We start from the raw sequence: 18,891 nt of genomic DNA, 5'->3' as shown, positions 1-18,891 counted from the left end.
GACGAGAACGGGCCAAGAAAGTGAGCAACAAAAGGTAGGGTTGTAGGATTATCATGACATGGCTAAAGAAAATGACAGAGTATTCATCTCTGCTCCGACAGAATGTGGAGAAGACACGGGCTGGTGCTGAGACAAGTTTAAAAAGATAATAGAGTAGCAGTAGAAAGAGCCCATAAATTGGGTTTTGCAGCTACACTCTCAAATGATAAAAAAGGGCTCTGTTTTGAGCAACCCAGAAATTAATGTAAAAGTTTTATTCAAAAAATAAGGGGTTTTGTAAAAAAAATATTGGAATCAATTTACAAAGGAGAATTTTTGTAGATGATCAGTTTTGTGGCGTTGTTGCAGCTGCAACAAGAAGAAACAAATACTGGCTGAAGATGAACAGTCGAATAGAGAAGTAAAGAACTGAAAAAGATAGATCTAGCCTGGAGCTTTGATACCATGACAAAGTAAAGAATAAACTTTGATTGAATGATTTTGGATGCTTTTCCATTGACTACAGTAACATATTTATATACAAAGTAGCAACATGTATCCCATATTGGGGATTGTGATTGAAGGGAAAATAAAGAAAGCTACAGATCTAAGGAACCTAATTGAAGGTGAAAAAGAGAATGCTAATATACATGGAATGTACAAAATAAATGCTTGCCTAATATTTATTGACAGAATCCATACAGTTGTGTGGATTCAATCATTTCCTAATATAAGAGGTGGGGAATGTCATTATCCCACTCTTGAAGTGAAAGGGGAGACGAGAAGTGGTTCTAATTGGGCGAGTGTCGCCGGTAGGTCTAATTGAGTGAGTGTCGCCGGTCTTTTAATTTGGAGGTGATGTTAAGGCCAATAATGCGAATGGGCTGCAGAATAGGAAAGCTGAAAGGGAAGGATTATTAATTAATTATGGTCTTTGTCTGGGGTAGTTAAGATTCAAGATTTCAAGTCGGAGGATCTTAACTAGTTTTCTTGCTAAGAAAAGGTTTCTGATTTTCTTTTATAAAGAGATAATAAGATATATAGCCTGTAAGGGGCACGTAGGTAGCTAGATTTCAGCAGTAAAGAGTTACACGAAACTTAGGCGCCGAGAGTCATTTTCTTATTGCCTTTCAATTTTAGGCTTTGTTAGGGTTTTCCTTTTCTGCTTTTGTCTCCGCTTGTACGTTCCTTGATATAAATAAAGTTTTGGAGGTCTGCCCTGGGGCTGCATTACTTTTCCGGGTTGGGGTGTCGTCCTGTTAGACAGGTTAGAGGGGGCATCAGACAACATTTTGGTCCTTTTTCTTTATACAAAAACTGAAAGTCTTTGTTACGAACCCAAATCGGTTCCCAACAAGATTGATCTTCTTAGAGGGAAGATCAGCCTCTCCACCCACTTCGAGGGAAGGGTCTCAGTCCTTTGAGTGGAAAACACAATTTCTAAGATAAATTTCTTCTTAGTTTGATTTACACGGAATCCTAAGAGTGTGTTTATAAAGAACACTTATAAAAAAACCAAACTAATTTATTCCACTCTAAGTGGGACCTATCTAGAGAGAGAGAGAGACCAGAACAATTTACATAAATCAAGTTGCATCATGAGAGGTTACATTCCATTCAAACCAGTTACATATATAGAAGAAAAAGCCATATACTTCTACCCTACACTTTATTTGTCCCTTTTCTAAGTTGTAACCCCCTTCCACTAGTCATTCTCTCTCTCTCTCTCTCTCTCTCTCTCTCTCTCTCTCATGTATAATGGACTGGAATCAGAAAATGGGGCCAGCCGCGAGAATTTCTTCAGTCAGTTTGCTGTCTTTACCGATTTTGTAATTCACAAAACCATCGAAGTTCTTGTTAAACAGGCCCGCGAGCTTCTGGAGCGTCTCTTTGTAAGCCTTCTTGTCTGCCCACTGTCCACCAATAGTACAATCATTGTATAATTTTAGTGAACAAAAATCAAATATGGGGCATACTGCATTATACTATTGTGAGATGATTTGAATGTTCAGTCCCTAGTGAGACACTGAAAATGGGAGGCTACATGGGTCACGATCCAAAATAATTTCAAACCTTAAGATATGGGCAAGCAAAAAGACAAATATGGGGAATACTGCATTATACTATTGCGAGATGATTTGAATGTTTGGTCCCTAGTGAGACACTGCAAATGGGAGGCTATATCTGGGTCACAATCCAAAATAATTTCAAAACTTAAGAAATGGATCCAATGGACACATTTGGATCCAGTTAATGTGCCTAAATTCTGTCCATTAACATTAAGATCTTTTGGATCCATCAGACTGTCCGGGTTCATTGACACACCTTTTTTTTTTTTTTTTGAATGGTACGTCTATTGAAACACCTATGTTTGGTGTTTTTCCTAGCTGCCCATCAAATGGACATCAATAAACGGTTAGGATTGTCAGATGACTCAGATGAATGATTTTTATTCAAAATAGCATCTTCATGGCTGGGGCCAATGGCATCCACCTACTTGGTGATTTGGTGACGTGTGAAGGTAAAATGACCCATTTTTGCACCTGAATTGTGTAAATGAGCAGAAGAGAAAGGGTAAAGAACAACTCACAGTGTTCATTGGCTCCAGAATCTCTGAGGGTACCCCTTCCACCTCAGTCGGAATTTCGAGCCCAAACACTTCAGTTTTTTTGTAGTTTGCATTTAGAAGACTCCCGGAGTGTATGGCGTCAATGATTCTCCGGGTGTGCGGCAACTTAATGCGGTTGCCAGAACCATAACTGCAAAAGTCTCAATTGTTTTAGGAAAAGGCATATAAAAGGTCTCTTGTTAACTATTGAGAATGATTCAGTGCAAAACACCCACCAAATTTGTAAATGAAACATTAACGCATCTTCGGAAGCTATTACCTATATCATTTCTAAAGCTATTATCTCTACTATATATAATGAGAAAACTTGAGTGACACTTAAAGTCATTTAAAACCTTAAAAATGCAAAGTTCTCTGCCTTAGTTATTAAATACCTAATATCTAATCTAATTTGTCTATACATCTAACTATTCTATAAAGTAGATACTGGGAGAACTTGCCATTAAAAAAAAAGACAATGGGAGAACTTAGATTCCCCAGGTGACTAAAAACATTATAAATGTACAGTTCCTTTAACTATTAATTACCTTGTAAATATATTTTTTTATATAAATTAAACATCTTATACATGTAAATTTTTACATTTTATACCTATTAAATACTTTTATATTTTGAGTTCAGGGTCTATTTTTACTCCATAAAAATTTAGTCATAAAAGCACATTTTTTGCATGAATATATGTGAATATAGCATGCTGTGTTCTTGTAATCATTATTTTCAAATATTCAATATTGAACTTAAACCATCATTTGACGTATAAGATTAGATGCAAAAAAGTTTAGAGGAATCCAAAGATCACACGCTATAGCTCAAGGTGAGCTAAATTGGTAATGTGATTCTCAAAAGCGCAATTTTCCATGTAAATGATCTAAATTATCAATTTACCTTCCACCGGACCAGCCGGTGTTGACAAGCCATCCCGTGGCACCATGCTTCTGCATCTTCTCGGCCAACATGGCCGCATATTTGGTTGGGTGCAGCATTATAAATGCCGCTCCAAAGCAGGCCGAGAATGTTGCCTGTGGCTCCTTTATGCCTTCCTCTGTGCCGGCCACCTGTTAAACAACACGCAAAAAAGAGTCACCAAAATGCTAGTCCTGCTAAATGTACCATGGGAGGACATGTTCTGTGTGGACAATTATATTAAAAAAAGCCACTACGAAATTTTAAAAAAAAAGGAACTTTTAACAGTTCAAGGGGTTTGATTTGCCTTTTCCAATGTTTTAAGTTCCGGCCAAAACCGAACATTTCGGCCGAAATTTCGGATTTCGGTCAAGGCTAACACGAAATTTACCTGAAATCTGTTTTTTACAAGATTTCGGGGAAATTTTGCCCTTTTTACAACATTTCAGAGGAAAATTAAAAAAAACGGAAATTTTTAATAAGGTTTTACATAATTTCGGCCGAAATTTCCACTGAAACTTACATTTAAAACCTCTTTTTCTCACAAGATCTTTACAAAGAATTTTCTTTGTTTGGTATATAAAGAAGTAGAATTTTGAGTGTTTAAAATATACCAGAGCAGTGTAGCCGCTGATGAAGTGGTACATGGTCTGAGCCAGGTTGAGTTTGCTCACAGGTGGAAGCACACCAAAAGCATCGCATGCGAGGAGGATTACATTCTTCGGATGAGGGCCATAACATGGTATCTTAGCATTGGGGATGTACTCTATTGGGTAAGCAGCGCGTGTGTTCTCTGCAAAAAAAAAAAACAATATTACCTCTCTGAAGTTATTCAAGATCTTAAATTTCTACAGTCATGACATTATATTTATTGAACTGTCAACAATATTCTGAATTCTAGGCAGATGCCTTTCTACCTAGTGAGTAGAGAGAAATTCCTTCATTTAAGATCTCTATTTTAACATATTCATGTATAATCGATGTGCATCTGAGTGTCTGACTTGACCCAATCTAAGCAATTACAAATTTAAGATAGACTATCACCACTACAGATAGCTATAGGGTTAACAGGAATTAATGATGTAATACAAAGAGATGTGGTCATTGATACCTATTAAGTCTGGGGATTTGCACCAAGGTCATTAATTTGATTTTTTGTTTTTAGTTTTTACTTGTAGGACAAATTGACATGAGTGTGATGCCTAATTTAAGGGTGTGCATGCCAGCTCCATTAATATAGTTCATTTAAATTCTAGCTTATATTATATTTGATTTATGTACGTCCTAAATGGGTCTACCCTGACCCGATATCTTTGTCCCTTAATAGATTTGACCCAATAAGTAATTCTACATTTGTAGAGGAATGGACAAAAATTATCACCGCATCGGTAATCTTAAGGATGATAAACTCAACAAATTGAAAATAGTCGAAATTATGTTCTGAAGTAAGTGCGTTGACATTACATTCCGCCCCTGAATTTTATATTGTTTGATTAAAATGGCTAAAAGAAAATAGTATTTTTTTAGTGTAATTCATGTCAGCTGATCGATTCAACGCATATCCGGTGTGGTCTCTGCCTTATCCCACCAAAAGCTACTCTAATTTTAACAAGACTATATAATCGCAAACAAAAGGCTGGCTTAGGATGGATATACCTGTGACAGATTTATCTGAATAATCCACCTCTCTGGTGTGCTCATCAAACACCACATTTTCTAGCACTGCCAAGCACGACAAATCATTGACAAACTATTAATAGATATAAAGTAACAAATTAAAGGGATAACAAGTTCTGATTACTACCGGCCCCAAACTTGATGGCATTAAATATATCAGGCTCCTTGTCCTTGGAAAGATCAACGCATTTTGCATAACAACCTCCCTCTATATTTGAAACGCCATTCTCACTCCAACAATGCTCATCGACTCATCACGATGCGGTCGAGTACTCGATTGACAAGGCTAACTACTCGGTTGACGTGGTCATAATTCGGGAAAGTCAAAGGAGTTTTTATTGACTCCGTAGGGCAAAACATGGAATGCGGCCAAGGTAAAAGGGAGTCCACGATGACGCGGGGGAGTTTAAAACTATGGTTTAAATGCTTTTTTTTTAATGGTAACATTGGTTTAAATGCTTATGAGAAATGGTCAAGTGTATCAACTATCAACCATATATCATCATACAATTCACAAGCAGTCATCTATTGCCCACTGCCAAAAGGGTCTTGAGAAAAGAATATCCACACCCCTTTGTTTTGATTGGATAGTGTGCCCTTTTTCATTCATTGGCTCCTGCAAGCCAATGGAAAATCTCAAAGAGAGGTGTATCTATCAAAACAGAGGTTCAATATCAGTTTCCAGAAGGAAAACAGCACCCTTTTCAAAGAGTTCTCAAAATTTGGAGGGGTAGGTGCATCAGTTGAGATAAATGACACAGTGTACGATGCACAAACTCAAAGGAATACAATAAAGAGATGGATATTCTCTTTTGTTTCTCAATATTAGATAATAGACTAAAGTGCCGAAGTGGTCGCCCCCGCCAGAAGGCTGGTTCAAATTCAATTTCAACTGTATCTCTATTGGGAATCCGGGAACAGCGGGGATTGGCGGTATAATCAGGGGGGCGGACGGGGAAGCCATCATGTCCTTCTCGGGTCCGGCTGGTCACTGTGACGCGAACGGCCGAGGTAAAGGCGCTGCTCTTCGGGCTCAAATGGTACGCTAAGAACAATTTGGGCCCGCTGATTATTGAGGGGGACTCTTCAAACGCGATCACATGGGCCTCTAATAGGTGTGCAGGCCCCTGGCATATTGAGTCTTCATTAGTTGAAGTTTGTGACCTGGTTAGACTCCTCACGCCTAATCTTACTCACATGCGACGCTCTGCTAATGTCGCTGCTGATGGGTTAGCGAAAGAGGGTACTCGCCGATCGGAGACTATCATTTGCTGCAACATTGCTGATTCTGTGGTGGCTTGATTGTGGTGTTTTTATTTCTTCTTTTATCAGATTGTAGCTACTCACAACTCTTGGGGGACTGCCGGTCCCCCTTTTGTATATTGATTTTCTGATAATGGAATGAAGTCGTTATCTTTTCTTTTCTTTTTTTAAATAGACTAAAGTTCCAAGAGCCATCTTCTAAGTAATTTACAATGTAAGTTGGGTGGGTAGATGCATCAGTTGGGATAAATGGCAGTGTACAGTTCACAAACACAAAGGTTTACAATAAAGAGAAGGATATTCTCTGCTCTTTTTCAATATTTATATAATAGACTGAAGTTCGAAGAACTATAATGGACTAAGTTCCAAGAACCATTTTCTAAGGGATTTGCTAGCCAATTTCGCGGAAAGCCATTTCGCAGCTGGATTTTGCAAGTGAGAACAGCCACACAGGTTGACTTTTCAGCAGATTTTGTCTTATGCATTTAATTCATCTGAGGTGGCTGTTCTCACATGCAAAAGCCAGCCGCAAAATAGCTTTCTGCGACATTGGCTAGCAAATCCCTCTAAGTAATGGACCAAGTCCCAAGAATCCAAAGAGATGAAAAATTGAGTTGAACAGGGGGTTGTAGGGTGAAGGGGTGAAAGTAGCATTTTTTGCAAATAAATGTATGCACAAGGGTATAATATTTATATCTTGCAAGATTAAAACCACATATAATGCTGCAAAGCTGTAACCCCTAATAGGCAGGAGCACAGGTTGACTTTTCAGCAGATTTTGTCTTATGCATTTAATTCATCTGAGGTGGCTGTTCTCACATGCAAAAGCCAGCCGCGAAATAGCTTTCTGCGACATTGGCTAGCAAATCCCTCTAAGTAATGGACCAAGTCCCAAGAATCCAAAGAGATCAAAATTTGAGTTGAACAGGGGGTTGTAGGGTGAAGGGGTGAAAGTAGCATTTTTTGCAAATAAATGTATGCACAAGGGTATAATATTTATAACTTGCAAGATTAAAACCACATATAATGCTGCAAAGCTGTAACCTGATAGGCAGGAGCACAGGTTGACTTTTCAGCAGATTTTGTCTTATGCATTTAATTCATCTGAGGTGGCTGTTCTCACATGCAAAAGCCAGCCGCGAAATAGCTTTCTGAAACATTGGCTAGCAAATCCCTCTAAGTAATGGACCAAGTCCCAACAATCCAAAGAGATCAAAATTTGAGTTGAACAGGGGTTTGTAGGGTGAAGGGGTGAAAGTAGCATTTTTTGCAAATAAATGTATGCACAAGGGTATAATATTTATAACTTGCAGATTAAAACCACATATAATGCTGCAAAGCTGTAACCTAATAGGCAGGAGCACCTGCACAATGAATGGTATACAAAGAGGGCCAAAATGCAGTCTAATGTTTTCTTTTGCTCAAAGCTGATACACTCATACACCATTTATTTAGGCTACTGATATTGGCACCACCATGTTTTGATAATTGCACTAACTCATCTTGTCGTTTATTATTTAAACGCTGTCAATGGTTATTACAGTTCCAAAAGCTGTCACAGGTCAATTAAAAAAGAAAAGACAAGTTGACTTTGTAATTATTAAATATGGCAGTGCCAATATCAGTAGCATTTGTTTATCATATATACTATCATTTATCGAATTTTAGTACACATGTTGTCTTAGAAAAAACCTATTATCATGGGTTTTACTAATTTCTACAAAAAATCAGGTAAATGGGTAAAGTCTCACTAACCAATCTAATAAAATTTAAGAGCATCAGGCTATCTTCTAATTTGAAAAAATAACTAGGCACCGAAAACCATTTTCTGAATAAGAAGCGCAAGTGCAAAGAAGGCAATACCTTGTCCAAGGAGCACAGATAATCAACTGCCCTTTCCCTATTCACCAGGAACGTGTGCTCGTCCATTTCTATATTAGGTGAGCCCCTGAAAACAAGGAGAGAAGTAACATAGCTATCAAAACCCATAACCGAAGTTTGATACAATGAGATGATCAAACAAATATATATATATATATATATATATATGAGGAAAATGATTGTGCGCTCGAGCGCATATAGCTTATATGCGCTCGAGGGCCCAATACTCATGTGGGCCCACACTGTTAGGATGATCCAAAGCATTCATATGAAAGGCCCCATCATAGATAGGGTGTCTACAAAAAATCAGCTCCTTAGGATCATCCTAGCCCATCCAAAAGTGGATGGAAAATGGACAAACACCGTTTGCCACAAATCTGCCCATTTTTGCCCTCCACTTTTGGATGGGTTAGGATGATCCAATGGACCTGATTTTTGATACACACCCTATCTATGATGGGGCCATGCAAATGAATGGTTTGGATCACCACAAAAAATGTGGGACCCATGTGTTTATGAGAAAACATTTCCTACACACTTGTGTAGGTAAGTTACCTACACACTAGCTTAAAATACAGTGGGGGCCCACATTGTTTGGGTGATCCAAACCATTCATTTGAATGGTCCTCACATAGATAGGGTGTCCACAAAAAATCAGATCCATAGGATCATCCCAACCATTCAAACTGTGGAGGCAAAAAATGGACTAATTTGTGAAGGTTTATACACGTCCATTTTACCTCCACAAATCGTAGGGTTGGGATGAGCCTATGGATCTGATTTTTTGTGGACACCCTATCTATGTGAGGACCATTCAAATGAATGGTTTGGATCACCCAAACAATGTGGGCCCCCACTTAATTTTAAGCTAGTGTGTAGGTAACTTACCTACACAAGTGTGTAGGAAATGTTCTCTCATATATATATATATACCTCACGTAGATAGGGTGTCCACAAAAAGTCAGATCCATAGGATCATCCCAACCCTACGATTTGTGGAGGTAAAATGGACGTGTATAAACCTTCACAAATTAGTCCATTTTTTGCCTCCATAGTTTGAATGGTTAGGATGATCCTATGGATCTGATTTTTTTGTGGACACCCTATCTATGTGAGGACCATTCAAATGAATTGTTTGGATCACGCAAACAATGTGGGCCCCCACTGTATTTTAAGGTAGTGCGTAGGTAACTTACCTACACAAGTGTGTAGGAAATGTTCTCTCTCTCTCTCTCTCTATATATATATATATATATAAATATATATATATATATATATATATATGGAATTGCTAGCATCCATCGCAAAAGGCATTTCATGGCTCGTCTGTCGCATGTCAGACCGCCACCTCATGAATGGAGACAAAAACTGTTGTCTTCATTCACGAAGTGGCTGGTCTGACATGCGACAAACCAGCCGTGAAATGCATTCTGTGATGAACCCTAGCAAATCCCATATATATATAGAGAAAAGAGTTGCTGCGCTTGAGTACAGAAACAGGGGGGTGGGGACATTGGGGGGGTGATCCTAACCATTCATTTGGAAGGCCCCATCATGGATGGGGGGGCCTACCAAAAATCAGCTCCATTGGATCACCAATGGGTGTCCATTTGTGGGGCCAAAAATGGACAGATACTGTTTGTCCACAAATCTGTCCATTTTTTGCCCCAAAAATGGACACCCTAAGGTGATCCAATGGAGCTGATTTTTGGTGGACACCCTACCCATGAAAGGGCCCATCAAATGAATGCTTTCGATCCCACCAAAATGTGACCCCACCCTATTTTTGTGCTCGAGCGCAGCTAAGCTTAGCCGCGCTCGAGCGCAGCAACTCTATCCTCATATATATATATATATATATATATATATATATATATATATATATATATATATATATATATATATAGGGAATTGCTAGCGTCCATTGCAAAAGGGTTTTCGCGACTGGTCTATCGCACGTCTGACCAGCCACCTCGTTAATGAAGGCAATAGCTTTTGTCTCTCCATTCACGAGATGGCTGGTCTGACGTGCAACAGACCAGCCGCGGTCTGACGTGCAACGACCAGCCGCGAAAAGCCTTTTGCGATGGAGCTTAGCAAATCCCATATACCAAGGGATTTGGTTATTTAGGGTAAAACTAATTAAGGGAAGGTTGACCGAGGATTGTGACCAAGATTGTGGGTTTCTAACATCCTACCGCCCTTCAATTCAGCCTTGTCCTCAAGGATGGCCAGTAATAAACTCTGGATACTTGTCTTGCAGTGATTGGTAAAGCTCCCAAGTTGCATCTTCAATTGATAGAGTATCCCCATTGAACAAGAACTTCGACAACAGCCTTATTATTGCGCTTGACAATCCTTCGATCCAAAAGAGCACGGGGCTGCACTCGAACGTCACCAGTGGGTGAAATATCAAGCAAGTGATGTTGCATCAGTGTGTGTTCGCCCAATTTTTTCTTTAGGCTCGAAACATGGAAGACCGGGTGTATCTTTGCGCTAGTTGGTAAGTTGAGGCGATAAACAACAGGGTTTTGTCAATATTTTGACAGGTGCCCGGAATCGTTACAATTATGTAAAACATGAACGCTTTTTGTACTTTTGCATAAAAAAAGAAACGATGTTGAGTTTCTTGACAGATTCGAATTAAAAAACTAATTGGGTTCGTCAATATTTTGAAAGGTGTCCGGAATTCGTAGTTTTATGTAATTAATGTGCCCTCTTCGTAATTTTGCAAAAAAAAACCGCCGCCAATCTTGACTTTTTTGACAGATTGGTATTATAAAAGTACAATTGTACCCTCGTAAATAGAGATACTTAGCTTAGATAAAGTATAACAGTAAAGGGCTAGACAGTAAAAAAATCAAATATGGATGTGTAAATCTGAGAGCATTTTGAAATAATTCACAAAAAATTTGTCTTTTCTCTTCTGCTATATATATATATATATAGAGAGAGAGAGAGAGAGAGAGGGAGAGAGAGGAAACTGTTGGTGAGCTTAAGCGCACCAAACTTATGGTGCGCTTAAGCTCCCCAATCACATAGGTCCCACATTTTGCGGAGTGATCCAAACCATTCATTTGCAAGGCCTTATCATAGATAGGGGGTGTACCAAAAATCAGCTCCATAGGATCATCCTAACCCCTCCATTTGTGGAGGACAAAAATGGGGCAGATTTGTGTCTGTCCATTTTTGTCCTCCACAAATGGAGGGGATGATCCTATGGAGCTGATTTTTGGTACACCCCCCATTTATGTAAGGGACTTTCAAATGAATGCTTTGGATCATCCTAACAAAGTGGGCCCCCATGTGATTGGGCGCTTAAGCTCACCATAAGTTTGGTGAGCTTAAGCGCACCAACAGTTTCCTCATACATATATATATGGGGAAAGTGATTGTGAGCGGCCCCTCATATAAGCTTATATGAGGTGACTGCTAAAAACATGGTGGGCCCACATTTTTTGGGTGATCTGAACCGGTCATTTGATAGGCCCTGACTTAGATAGGGGGTGCCCAAAAAACCAGCTACATAGGATCATCCCAACCCTTCAAACTATGGAGGTGAAAGAGGGGGAAATGGGCAGGTATAAATTTGCCCACTTACCCGTCCATTTTCCCCCTCTTTCACCTCCACAGTACGAAGGGTTGGGATGATTCTATGGAGCTGATTTTTTGGGCACCCCTTATCTACGTCAGGGCCTATCAAATGACCGGCTCGGATCACCCCAAAAATGTGGGCCCGCCATGTTTTTAGTGGTCACCTCATATAAGCTTATATGAGGGGCCGCTCACAATCACTTTCCCCTATATATATATATATATATATATATATATATATATATATATATATAAAGAGAGAGAGAGAGAGAGAGAGAGAGAGAGAGAGAAAACGGTTTCTACACACAAGTGTTGATAAGTTATCTACACACTAGCTTAAAATACAGTGGAGGGCATATTGTTTGGGTGATCCAAACCATTCATTTGATTGGCCCTCACATAGATAGGGTGTCCACAAAAAATCAGCTCCATAGGATCATCCCAACCCTACGATTTGTGGTGGTAAAATGGACGTGTATAAACCTTCACAAATCTGTCCATTTTTTGCCTCCACGGTTCAAAGGGTTAGGATGATCCTATGGAGCTGATTTTTTGTGGACACCCTATCTATGTGAGGGCCAATCAAATGAATGGTTTGGATCACCCAAACAATGTGGGTCTCCCTGTATTTTAAGCTAGTGTGTAGATAACTTATCTACACTTGTGTGTAGAAACCGTTTTCTCATATATATATATATATATATATATATATATATATATATATATATATATATATATATATATATATATAGAGAGAGAGAGAGAGAAGGCTTTCTGCGCTCGAGCACAGAAACAGGGGGGCCAAATTTTTTGGTGGGATCCAAAGCATTCATTTGATGGGCCCTTTCATGGATAGGGTGACCACCAAATATCGGCTCCATTGGATCACCTTAGGGTGTCCATTTGTGGGCCCAAAAAATGGGCAGATAGTGGACAAACAGTATCCGTCCATTTATGGCCCCACAAATGGACACCCTATGGTGATCCAATGGAGCTGATTTTTGGTGGGCACCCCATCCATGATGGGGCCTTCCAAATGAATGCTTAGGATCACCCCAAAATCAACTCCATTGGATCACCTTAGGGTGTCCATTTGTAGGCCCAAAAATGGGCAGATAGTGGACAAAAAGTATTTGTCCATTTTTTGCCCCACAAATGACACCCTATGCTGATCCAATGGAGCTGATTTGTTGTGGGCACCCCATCCATGATGGGGCCTTCCAAATGAATGCTTAGGATCACCCCTGTTTCTGTGCTCGAGCGTAAACCCTTTTCTTATATATATATATATATATATATATATATATATATATATATATATATATATATATATATATATATATATATATGAGGAAAGTGTATTTTTTTGGTGCGCTTAAGTAGTTATAACGCCTCCCATTGGTTCGCTTAAGCGGGACCCAAACATTTAAACGAATGGGAGGCATTATAACCACTTAAGCGCACCAAAAAAATGGTGGCTTAAGCGCACCAACACTTTCCTATATATATATATATATATATATATATATATATATAGAGAGAGAGAGAGAGAGAGAGAGAGTTAAGTGAAGCTACACATACGTGTAGCTAACTTAGTTACACCAACGGCTTAAAATACAGTGGGCCCACATTGTTTGGGCGATCCAAACCATTCATTTGATAGACCCTCACATTGATAGGGTGTGCCCAAAAAATCAGCTCCATAGGATCATCCCCACCCTTCAAACTGTGGAGGAAAAAATGGACAGACTTGTCAAGGTTTTTACCCGTCCATTTTTGCCTCCACAAATCGTAGGGTTGGGATGATCCTATAGAGCTGATTTTTTGGGCACACCCTATCTATATGAGGGCCCATCAAATGAATGGTTTGCATCACCCAAACAATGTGGGGTCCACTGTATTTTAAGCCGTTAGTGTAGCTAAGTTAGCTACACGTATGTGTAGCTACACTTTTCTCATATATATATATATATATATATATATATATATATATATATATATATATATATATAGAGAGAGAGAGAGAGAGAGAGGGAGGGAGGAAGGGAGGGAGGGAGTGTGTGGGTGGGATGGGGACTTACTTTCCCCACCAAAGCTCATCTTTCGTCGTCTCGTCCCTGACGACGCGCTTGTCTCGCGGACAACGACCCGTCTTCGCTCCTGAAAGTGTGGCTAAGGCGCCGCTCGATGTGATGAACGACCCTTTTTCATATTTTATAGCTTGCTCGTAAAGCTCTGCAAAATAGATAGAGTGGAGGATATTGGAATTACAACCAGAGAGAGAAAACAGGATCATGACAATTTTTCTCCCGGGAAAGAGAGACACAAAGCAGGATGAGGAAATGCGGTTATTATAGGAAAAGACAAACAAGAGGATATGGAAATACTGAAAAAGGGGCAGACTCGGAAGTTAATTTCTCACTACAGTTTTTATTTCTCGGAAAATGTTTCCTAGATTTCCTTTCTGGGTCTCCTTATTTTCTGCAAAAAAAAATGCAAAATACGAGTGGCAAAAAATTTCGTCTTTCATCAAATGCCAGATATTTTTCGAATTCAAGTGACCCAAACAAATCGCTCTCAGTAGGGAAATGGCTAGAAAAGCCTTGGAAGTCTGCCAGCTTAAAGCATTAGTTTAGTGTGTGAGAAATGTCCAAAATAGCCTCATGTTTGGTTGCACAAATCAAATGGCAATGAATGCTGATTACTTGTTTAGTTATCAATATTGCATTGAAGTTCCATTTGACTCCCCAAAATGTTTCAGGCATCATTATTGCTTTTTTGCACATGTGGCGCACATTGTCACCAATATCCCCTCTACTCATCTTCCAACCAAATTCTACCAAGATGTTAAATTTTTGGTAGAAGAATAGTGGAAAAAGGTCCGGTCTTTTCTATCTTTCTCTCTTACCTATCTCTCTTTTTTTTTTGTAACAACACCCCTACTTTTTCCACTACTTTCCAAGAGAACTGCAGCGTAACCAAACACTATTGTACCACTATTCTTCTAGACAAATCAAATGCTTGTATTCTTCCTTTTGACTTCTTATACTACTACTCTCCAAGCCACCCCGCGCAACCAAATAAATCTTTACATGGATGTCCTCAAAAAACTCATATACCCTCATTTAAAATAGAATCACAGACCCCCAATTCCCCAAATTCTTCGACAATATCAGCACTTGCAAAGTGAGCTTATATTCGCACCCTCATAGTTTGATAATCGCACCCAATCGACGTTAGTGGAGAAGAATCATGGAGATGATGTGCTTTCTTACCTGCAGGAGAGAGATTGTAGAGGATGTGGGTGAACTTTAGGGAGCTGTCGCTAACGCTGAAGGTGGGAGTGATGTCGTGATGGCTAACGTGCGCCTTTGGGGTTTCGGTCTTCCGTGCCGGATCTCCCTTCACGACCTTTGGACCCGTCTCCCTCGTTAGAGATGCCAGAGAAGCGCTGTAAAAGAAGGTCAAAATATCATTTAATTATGAAACATATCCCTCAAGATTAAATATCCAACAAAATAGGCTAAAAATAAGTAAAAGTACACAGTTTCTTCAGTCCTCACCAAATTGACAGATGTGATAAACATAAAACATGCTCTATTTTATGTAAGTATTTTTTATTTATGAAACGTCAAAATTGGATTTAATTCTTTTTCTATGCATTTATTTATTTTCTTTAACCTCGACGTGATTTTAAAAAATCAGGGGACATTAAACTTTAGTAGGGACATTTTTGCAACTTCATCTTCAATTTCTGCTATTAATTCTTTCTTTTTTTTCCTCGAGTCACATAACCAAATAAAACCATTAAAGGGCAAAAAACATTAAAAAAATCCATTTTTATCCACAAAATAAATAAACTCTTTTAACATGGCATTACATTTTTCATTTCTAAGTAAAACACAGAGTCAAAACCCAGAAATCAATTAAAAACCATTTCTTGTGAATCTGAAATTTTTTATTAAACATTTTGGGTCCGTTCAGTTGCTTTACTCCGGGAGTAAAGGCAAATGAGGTAGCAAATGAAAAGAAAATAGAAAGAAATGGAAGGGAAAGCTGTAATCTGGACGTTTAGTAGTCAACTGTAAAGAAAAGGAGTAGACGAAAAGGAAATGAAAAGAAATTAGAAAAGAAATGAAAAGGAAAGGTGTAAACAAGATAAACAGAAAATCATAAACACAACATTTCATCCATCAATTTATTTTAGAGTTGCAACTCGGGTCGGGAGGGTTGGGTTTTCCAAAACCCAACCCTATCCTACCCTAGAAATTATATCGAGTCGGGTCTAATTTTTTATAGGAAAACCCATGACTCATGAACCCAACCCTACCCAAGATAGTTTCTCAGGTTGGGCAGGTCGGGTTTCTATTTGTTAGCATAGGATAGTGACTGATTTTAAAGATGGTAGGAAAAAAAAAAGAAACAAATCTTCACGCCAAAAATATCTAAATTTATGTTATCGAGTGTATAAGTTTGAGAAGGAAACTATATTTTCACATCACAAACATGATCACTTCAATGAAAACAACTATATCAATACATTGGAAACGAATTTGCTATGTTATTCAAGAGATATTTAAGAAAGGTATAGGAGTCCAGTGGGTTATTTTTTTAAAATTTAAACAAGACCCTACCCAAGATTGAATAGGGTTTTTCTAAACCCGACCCGTGTTATTTTTGGTTCTGGTTGCAACCTTAATTTCTCTCTCTTTTTAAACTTTGCTTTTATTAGATATACCTGATGGATTGCAGTTGTTGTTTTTGACGTTCCTCTTCAGAAAGCTGAGGACCAAAAGCTCCATGAGCTCCTTTAATGGGAGTAGTGGGGGCCGATCTTTTCTTCTGCAGAGAATGCAGTTCGTCAATCGTATTTGCTTTCACGGGAGGAGTACTGTCATCGTGACAGATTCCGTTCTGTTTCTTGTTGTTGGTTTGGATCTTCGCAAGTCCGTTGCGACCCATATTTCCCTTTGGGAAGCTGAATTCTCCACTCTCGGCCATTTCTCCTGAACAAAACATACATATAAATAAGTCCCTCACAGAATAAATTCTAGATTTTATTTAGTGTAAGGCCGTGCAGTCCAGGATTATTTTTAAAATCTGAACGTCTATTTCTTAGGTGACAACTTGAATAGATTGTCTCCCAAAAATCATTTCCAAAGGATGATCCTAACCCTTTGATCTATGGAGATAGGGTTAGGATCATCCTATGGAAATGATTTTTGGAGCACAATCTATTTATGTTGTGACCCAACAAGTGAACGGTTTCTATCATCGTGTGGGGTGTGCAGTACAGTACTTTTTGAAAAATACTGGACCAACAAAATACTATAATCAGATTTTTTTCAAACCCATAGGCTGATTAAAACTGTCTATTTGTTGCGTCACAACCTAGATGGATTATGTCCCCAAAATCATTCATATAGGATGATCCTTAACACTACCTAGGATGATCCAAACCGTTCATTTGTGTATCACAATATAAATAGGTTGTGCCCTAAAAATCATTTCCATAGGATGATCCTAACACTCCATGGAATGATCCAAACCGTTCATTGGCTGTGCCTCAACATAAATAGGTTGTGCCCTAAAAATCATTCCAATAAGAAGATCCTAACCCTCCAAGCAATCCTTCTATAGATCAGAGGGTTAGGACCATCCTATTAAAATGATTTTTGAGGCCCAATCTATTTACGTTGTGACCCAACAAATGAACGGTTTGGATAATCCTGTTGAGTGTCCAATACACTTTTTTTGAAAAATACTGGACAATACAAAATAATGGACTATACGGCCACAGACCATATAAAAACTCGAAAAATACATCAAATCCTCTCTCCTTACGAAGAAAAACACAAAAAAGAAAGGGCTTTTTTCTTGAATATTACAGAAATGGCGAATCCGTAAATAACTACAGAGAAAGGGATAAAGAAAACCACTAAAATTTACACAAAATCTCCTAAAATGGCAGCAATATATATAGGCATAAAAAATCTACGAAGGAGGTGACAAGGGCAAGCCCGTAAATATCTAGACACCAAGGGGCAAGGTCATAATGCAGGCGATCCGATATACGGGCACTTCTACTAGCTCGAGCTCAAAAATAACGGAAAAGAAATCCTAATCATGAAAAAAAATCTCCGAAACATATCCGAAATCTGCTGTAAGATTGGGTATAACCTCATCCAAAGAATTCAAACCATTTCATTGATTTTTCCTTACCAATAAAAAAGAGAAAAAAATTAAAAAAAAATCATATTAAACCACCATCATCAAATCTCCCACAAATGCAAATCAAAAACCTCAAAATCAACAACAAAAAAAGCAAGAAAAAATCATGCATGCAACCGTTTTTTTCCACAAAAAACTGCTAATTTTATCAATAAAAGAATAAAAATCACAAATCGATGAAATGAATCCCTGCATTAGTTTTCATCACCAAAATCTGAAAAAAAAATCCACATTTATCCTAAACAACGCATTATAATCAAAGAAAAACGAAGAATTACTGGAACATAGAAAAAGAGAACATAAAAAAGAGAGATTTCGTACCGGAAATTACAAGCTCGAGATAGATCGAAAGAGAGAGAAAAGAAACCCTATAATCAAAGAGAAACGATTAACTCAGCATCCACTTTCAGTAAAAGAGAGGAAAAGAGAGAAACAAAAGGATGCGAGAAGAGAGAACTATGGGGCGCCTTTTAAAGCCTCCTGTTTTTCAAGATTAACCCGAGCCTAACCGGAACCCTCATTAACCACGGTCAAATTTTAACCCTAGTGTGACCATAGACTACCAAAAAAGGAAAAATCCAGCGGGGAAAATGGGAGAAACGGAGGTTGACAGAAAGAGAACGCGTACACGGGGAGATATAACGCGGAATAAGAGCGAGAATATCAGTTAAATTGGATTGAATTAGTTTTTCAGTTCCGCCGAATCCACTCATATTAACTTGCCTTTTTGTGTA

The 18,891-nt window shown here is 38.5% G+C and overlaps 1 protein-coding gene across 1 annotated transcript; it reads right to left on the bottom strand.

Annotated features, from left to right (window-relative positions):
• Window positions 1-1,544: 1,544 nt before the first annotated feature.
• Window positions 1,545-18,688, bottom strand: LOC143850296 (phosphoenolpyruvate carboxykinase (ATP) 1-like). Its single transcript, XM_077359554.1, has 12 exons — window positions 18,479-18,688; window positions 16,665-16,932; window positions 15,202-15,377; window positions 14,008-14,161; window positions 8,163-8,399; window positions 7,993-8,003; window positions 5,316-5,438; window positions 5,168-5,233; window positions 4,126-4,304; window positions 3,494-3,663; window positions 2,570-2,738; window positions 1,545-1,892 (listed from the first exon to the last, which is right to left on the bottom strand). Exons 2-12 carry the CDS (start codon window positions 16,925-16,927, stop codon window positions 1,749-1,751), a joined length of 1,692 nt encoding a protein of 563 aa, XP_077215669.1. The 5' UTR covers window positions 16,928-16,932; window positions 18,479-18,688; the 3' UTR covers window positions 1,545-1,748.
• Between the last annotated feature and the right edge of the window lie 203 nt (window positions 18,689-18,891).

This window comes from Tasmannia lanceolata, unplaced genomic scaffold (genome assembly GCF_043159265.1).
Source record: "Tasmannia lanceolata isolate RefF3 unplaced genomic scaffold, GAP_Taslan_0.1 ptg000018l, whole genome shotgun sequence".
In the NCBI taxonomy this organism is placed as follows: domain Eukaryota; kingdom Viridiplantae; phylum Streptophyta; class Magnoliopsida; order Canellales; family Winteraceae; genus Tasmannia; species Tasmannia lanceolata.
This window is presented reverse-complemented; position numbering and strand designations above follow the sequence as displayed.

Excerpts from the sequence above, each read along its gene's own strand:
- LOC143850296 (XM_077359554.1), bottom strand. The coding sequence starts at position 16,927 with ATGGCCGAGAGTGGAGAATTCAGCTTCCCAAAGGGAAATATGGGTCGC. Across the intron at positions 15,378-16,664 it reads CAACAACTGCAATCCATCAG|CGCTTCTCTGGCATCTCTAA; the intron begins GTATATCTAATA and ends CTTCTTTTACAG. Across the intron at positions 4,305-5,167 it reads TTCAGATAAATCTGTCACAG|AGAACACACGCGCTGCTTAC; the intron begins GTATATCCATCC and ends TTTTTTTTGCAG.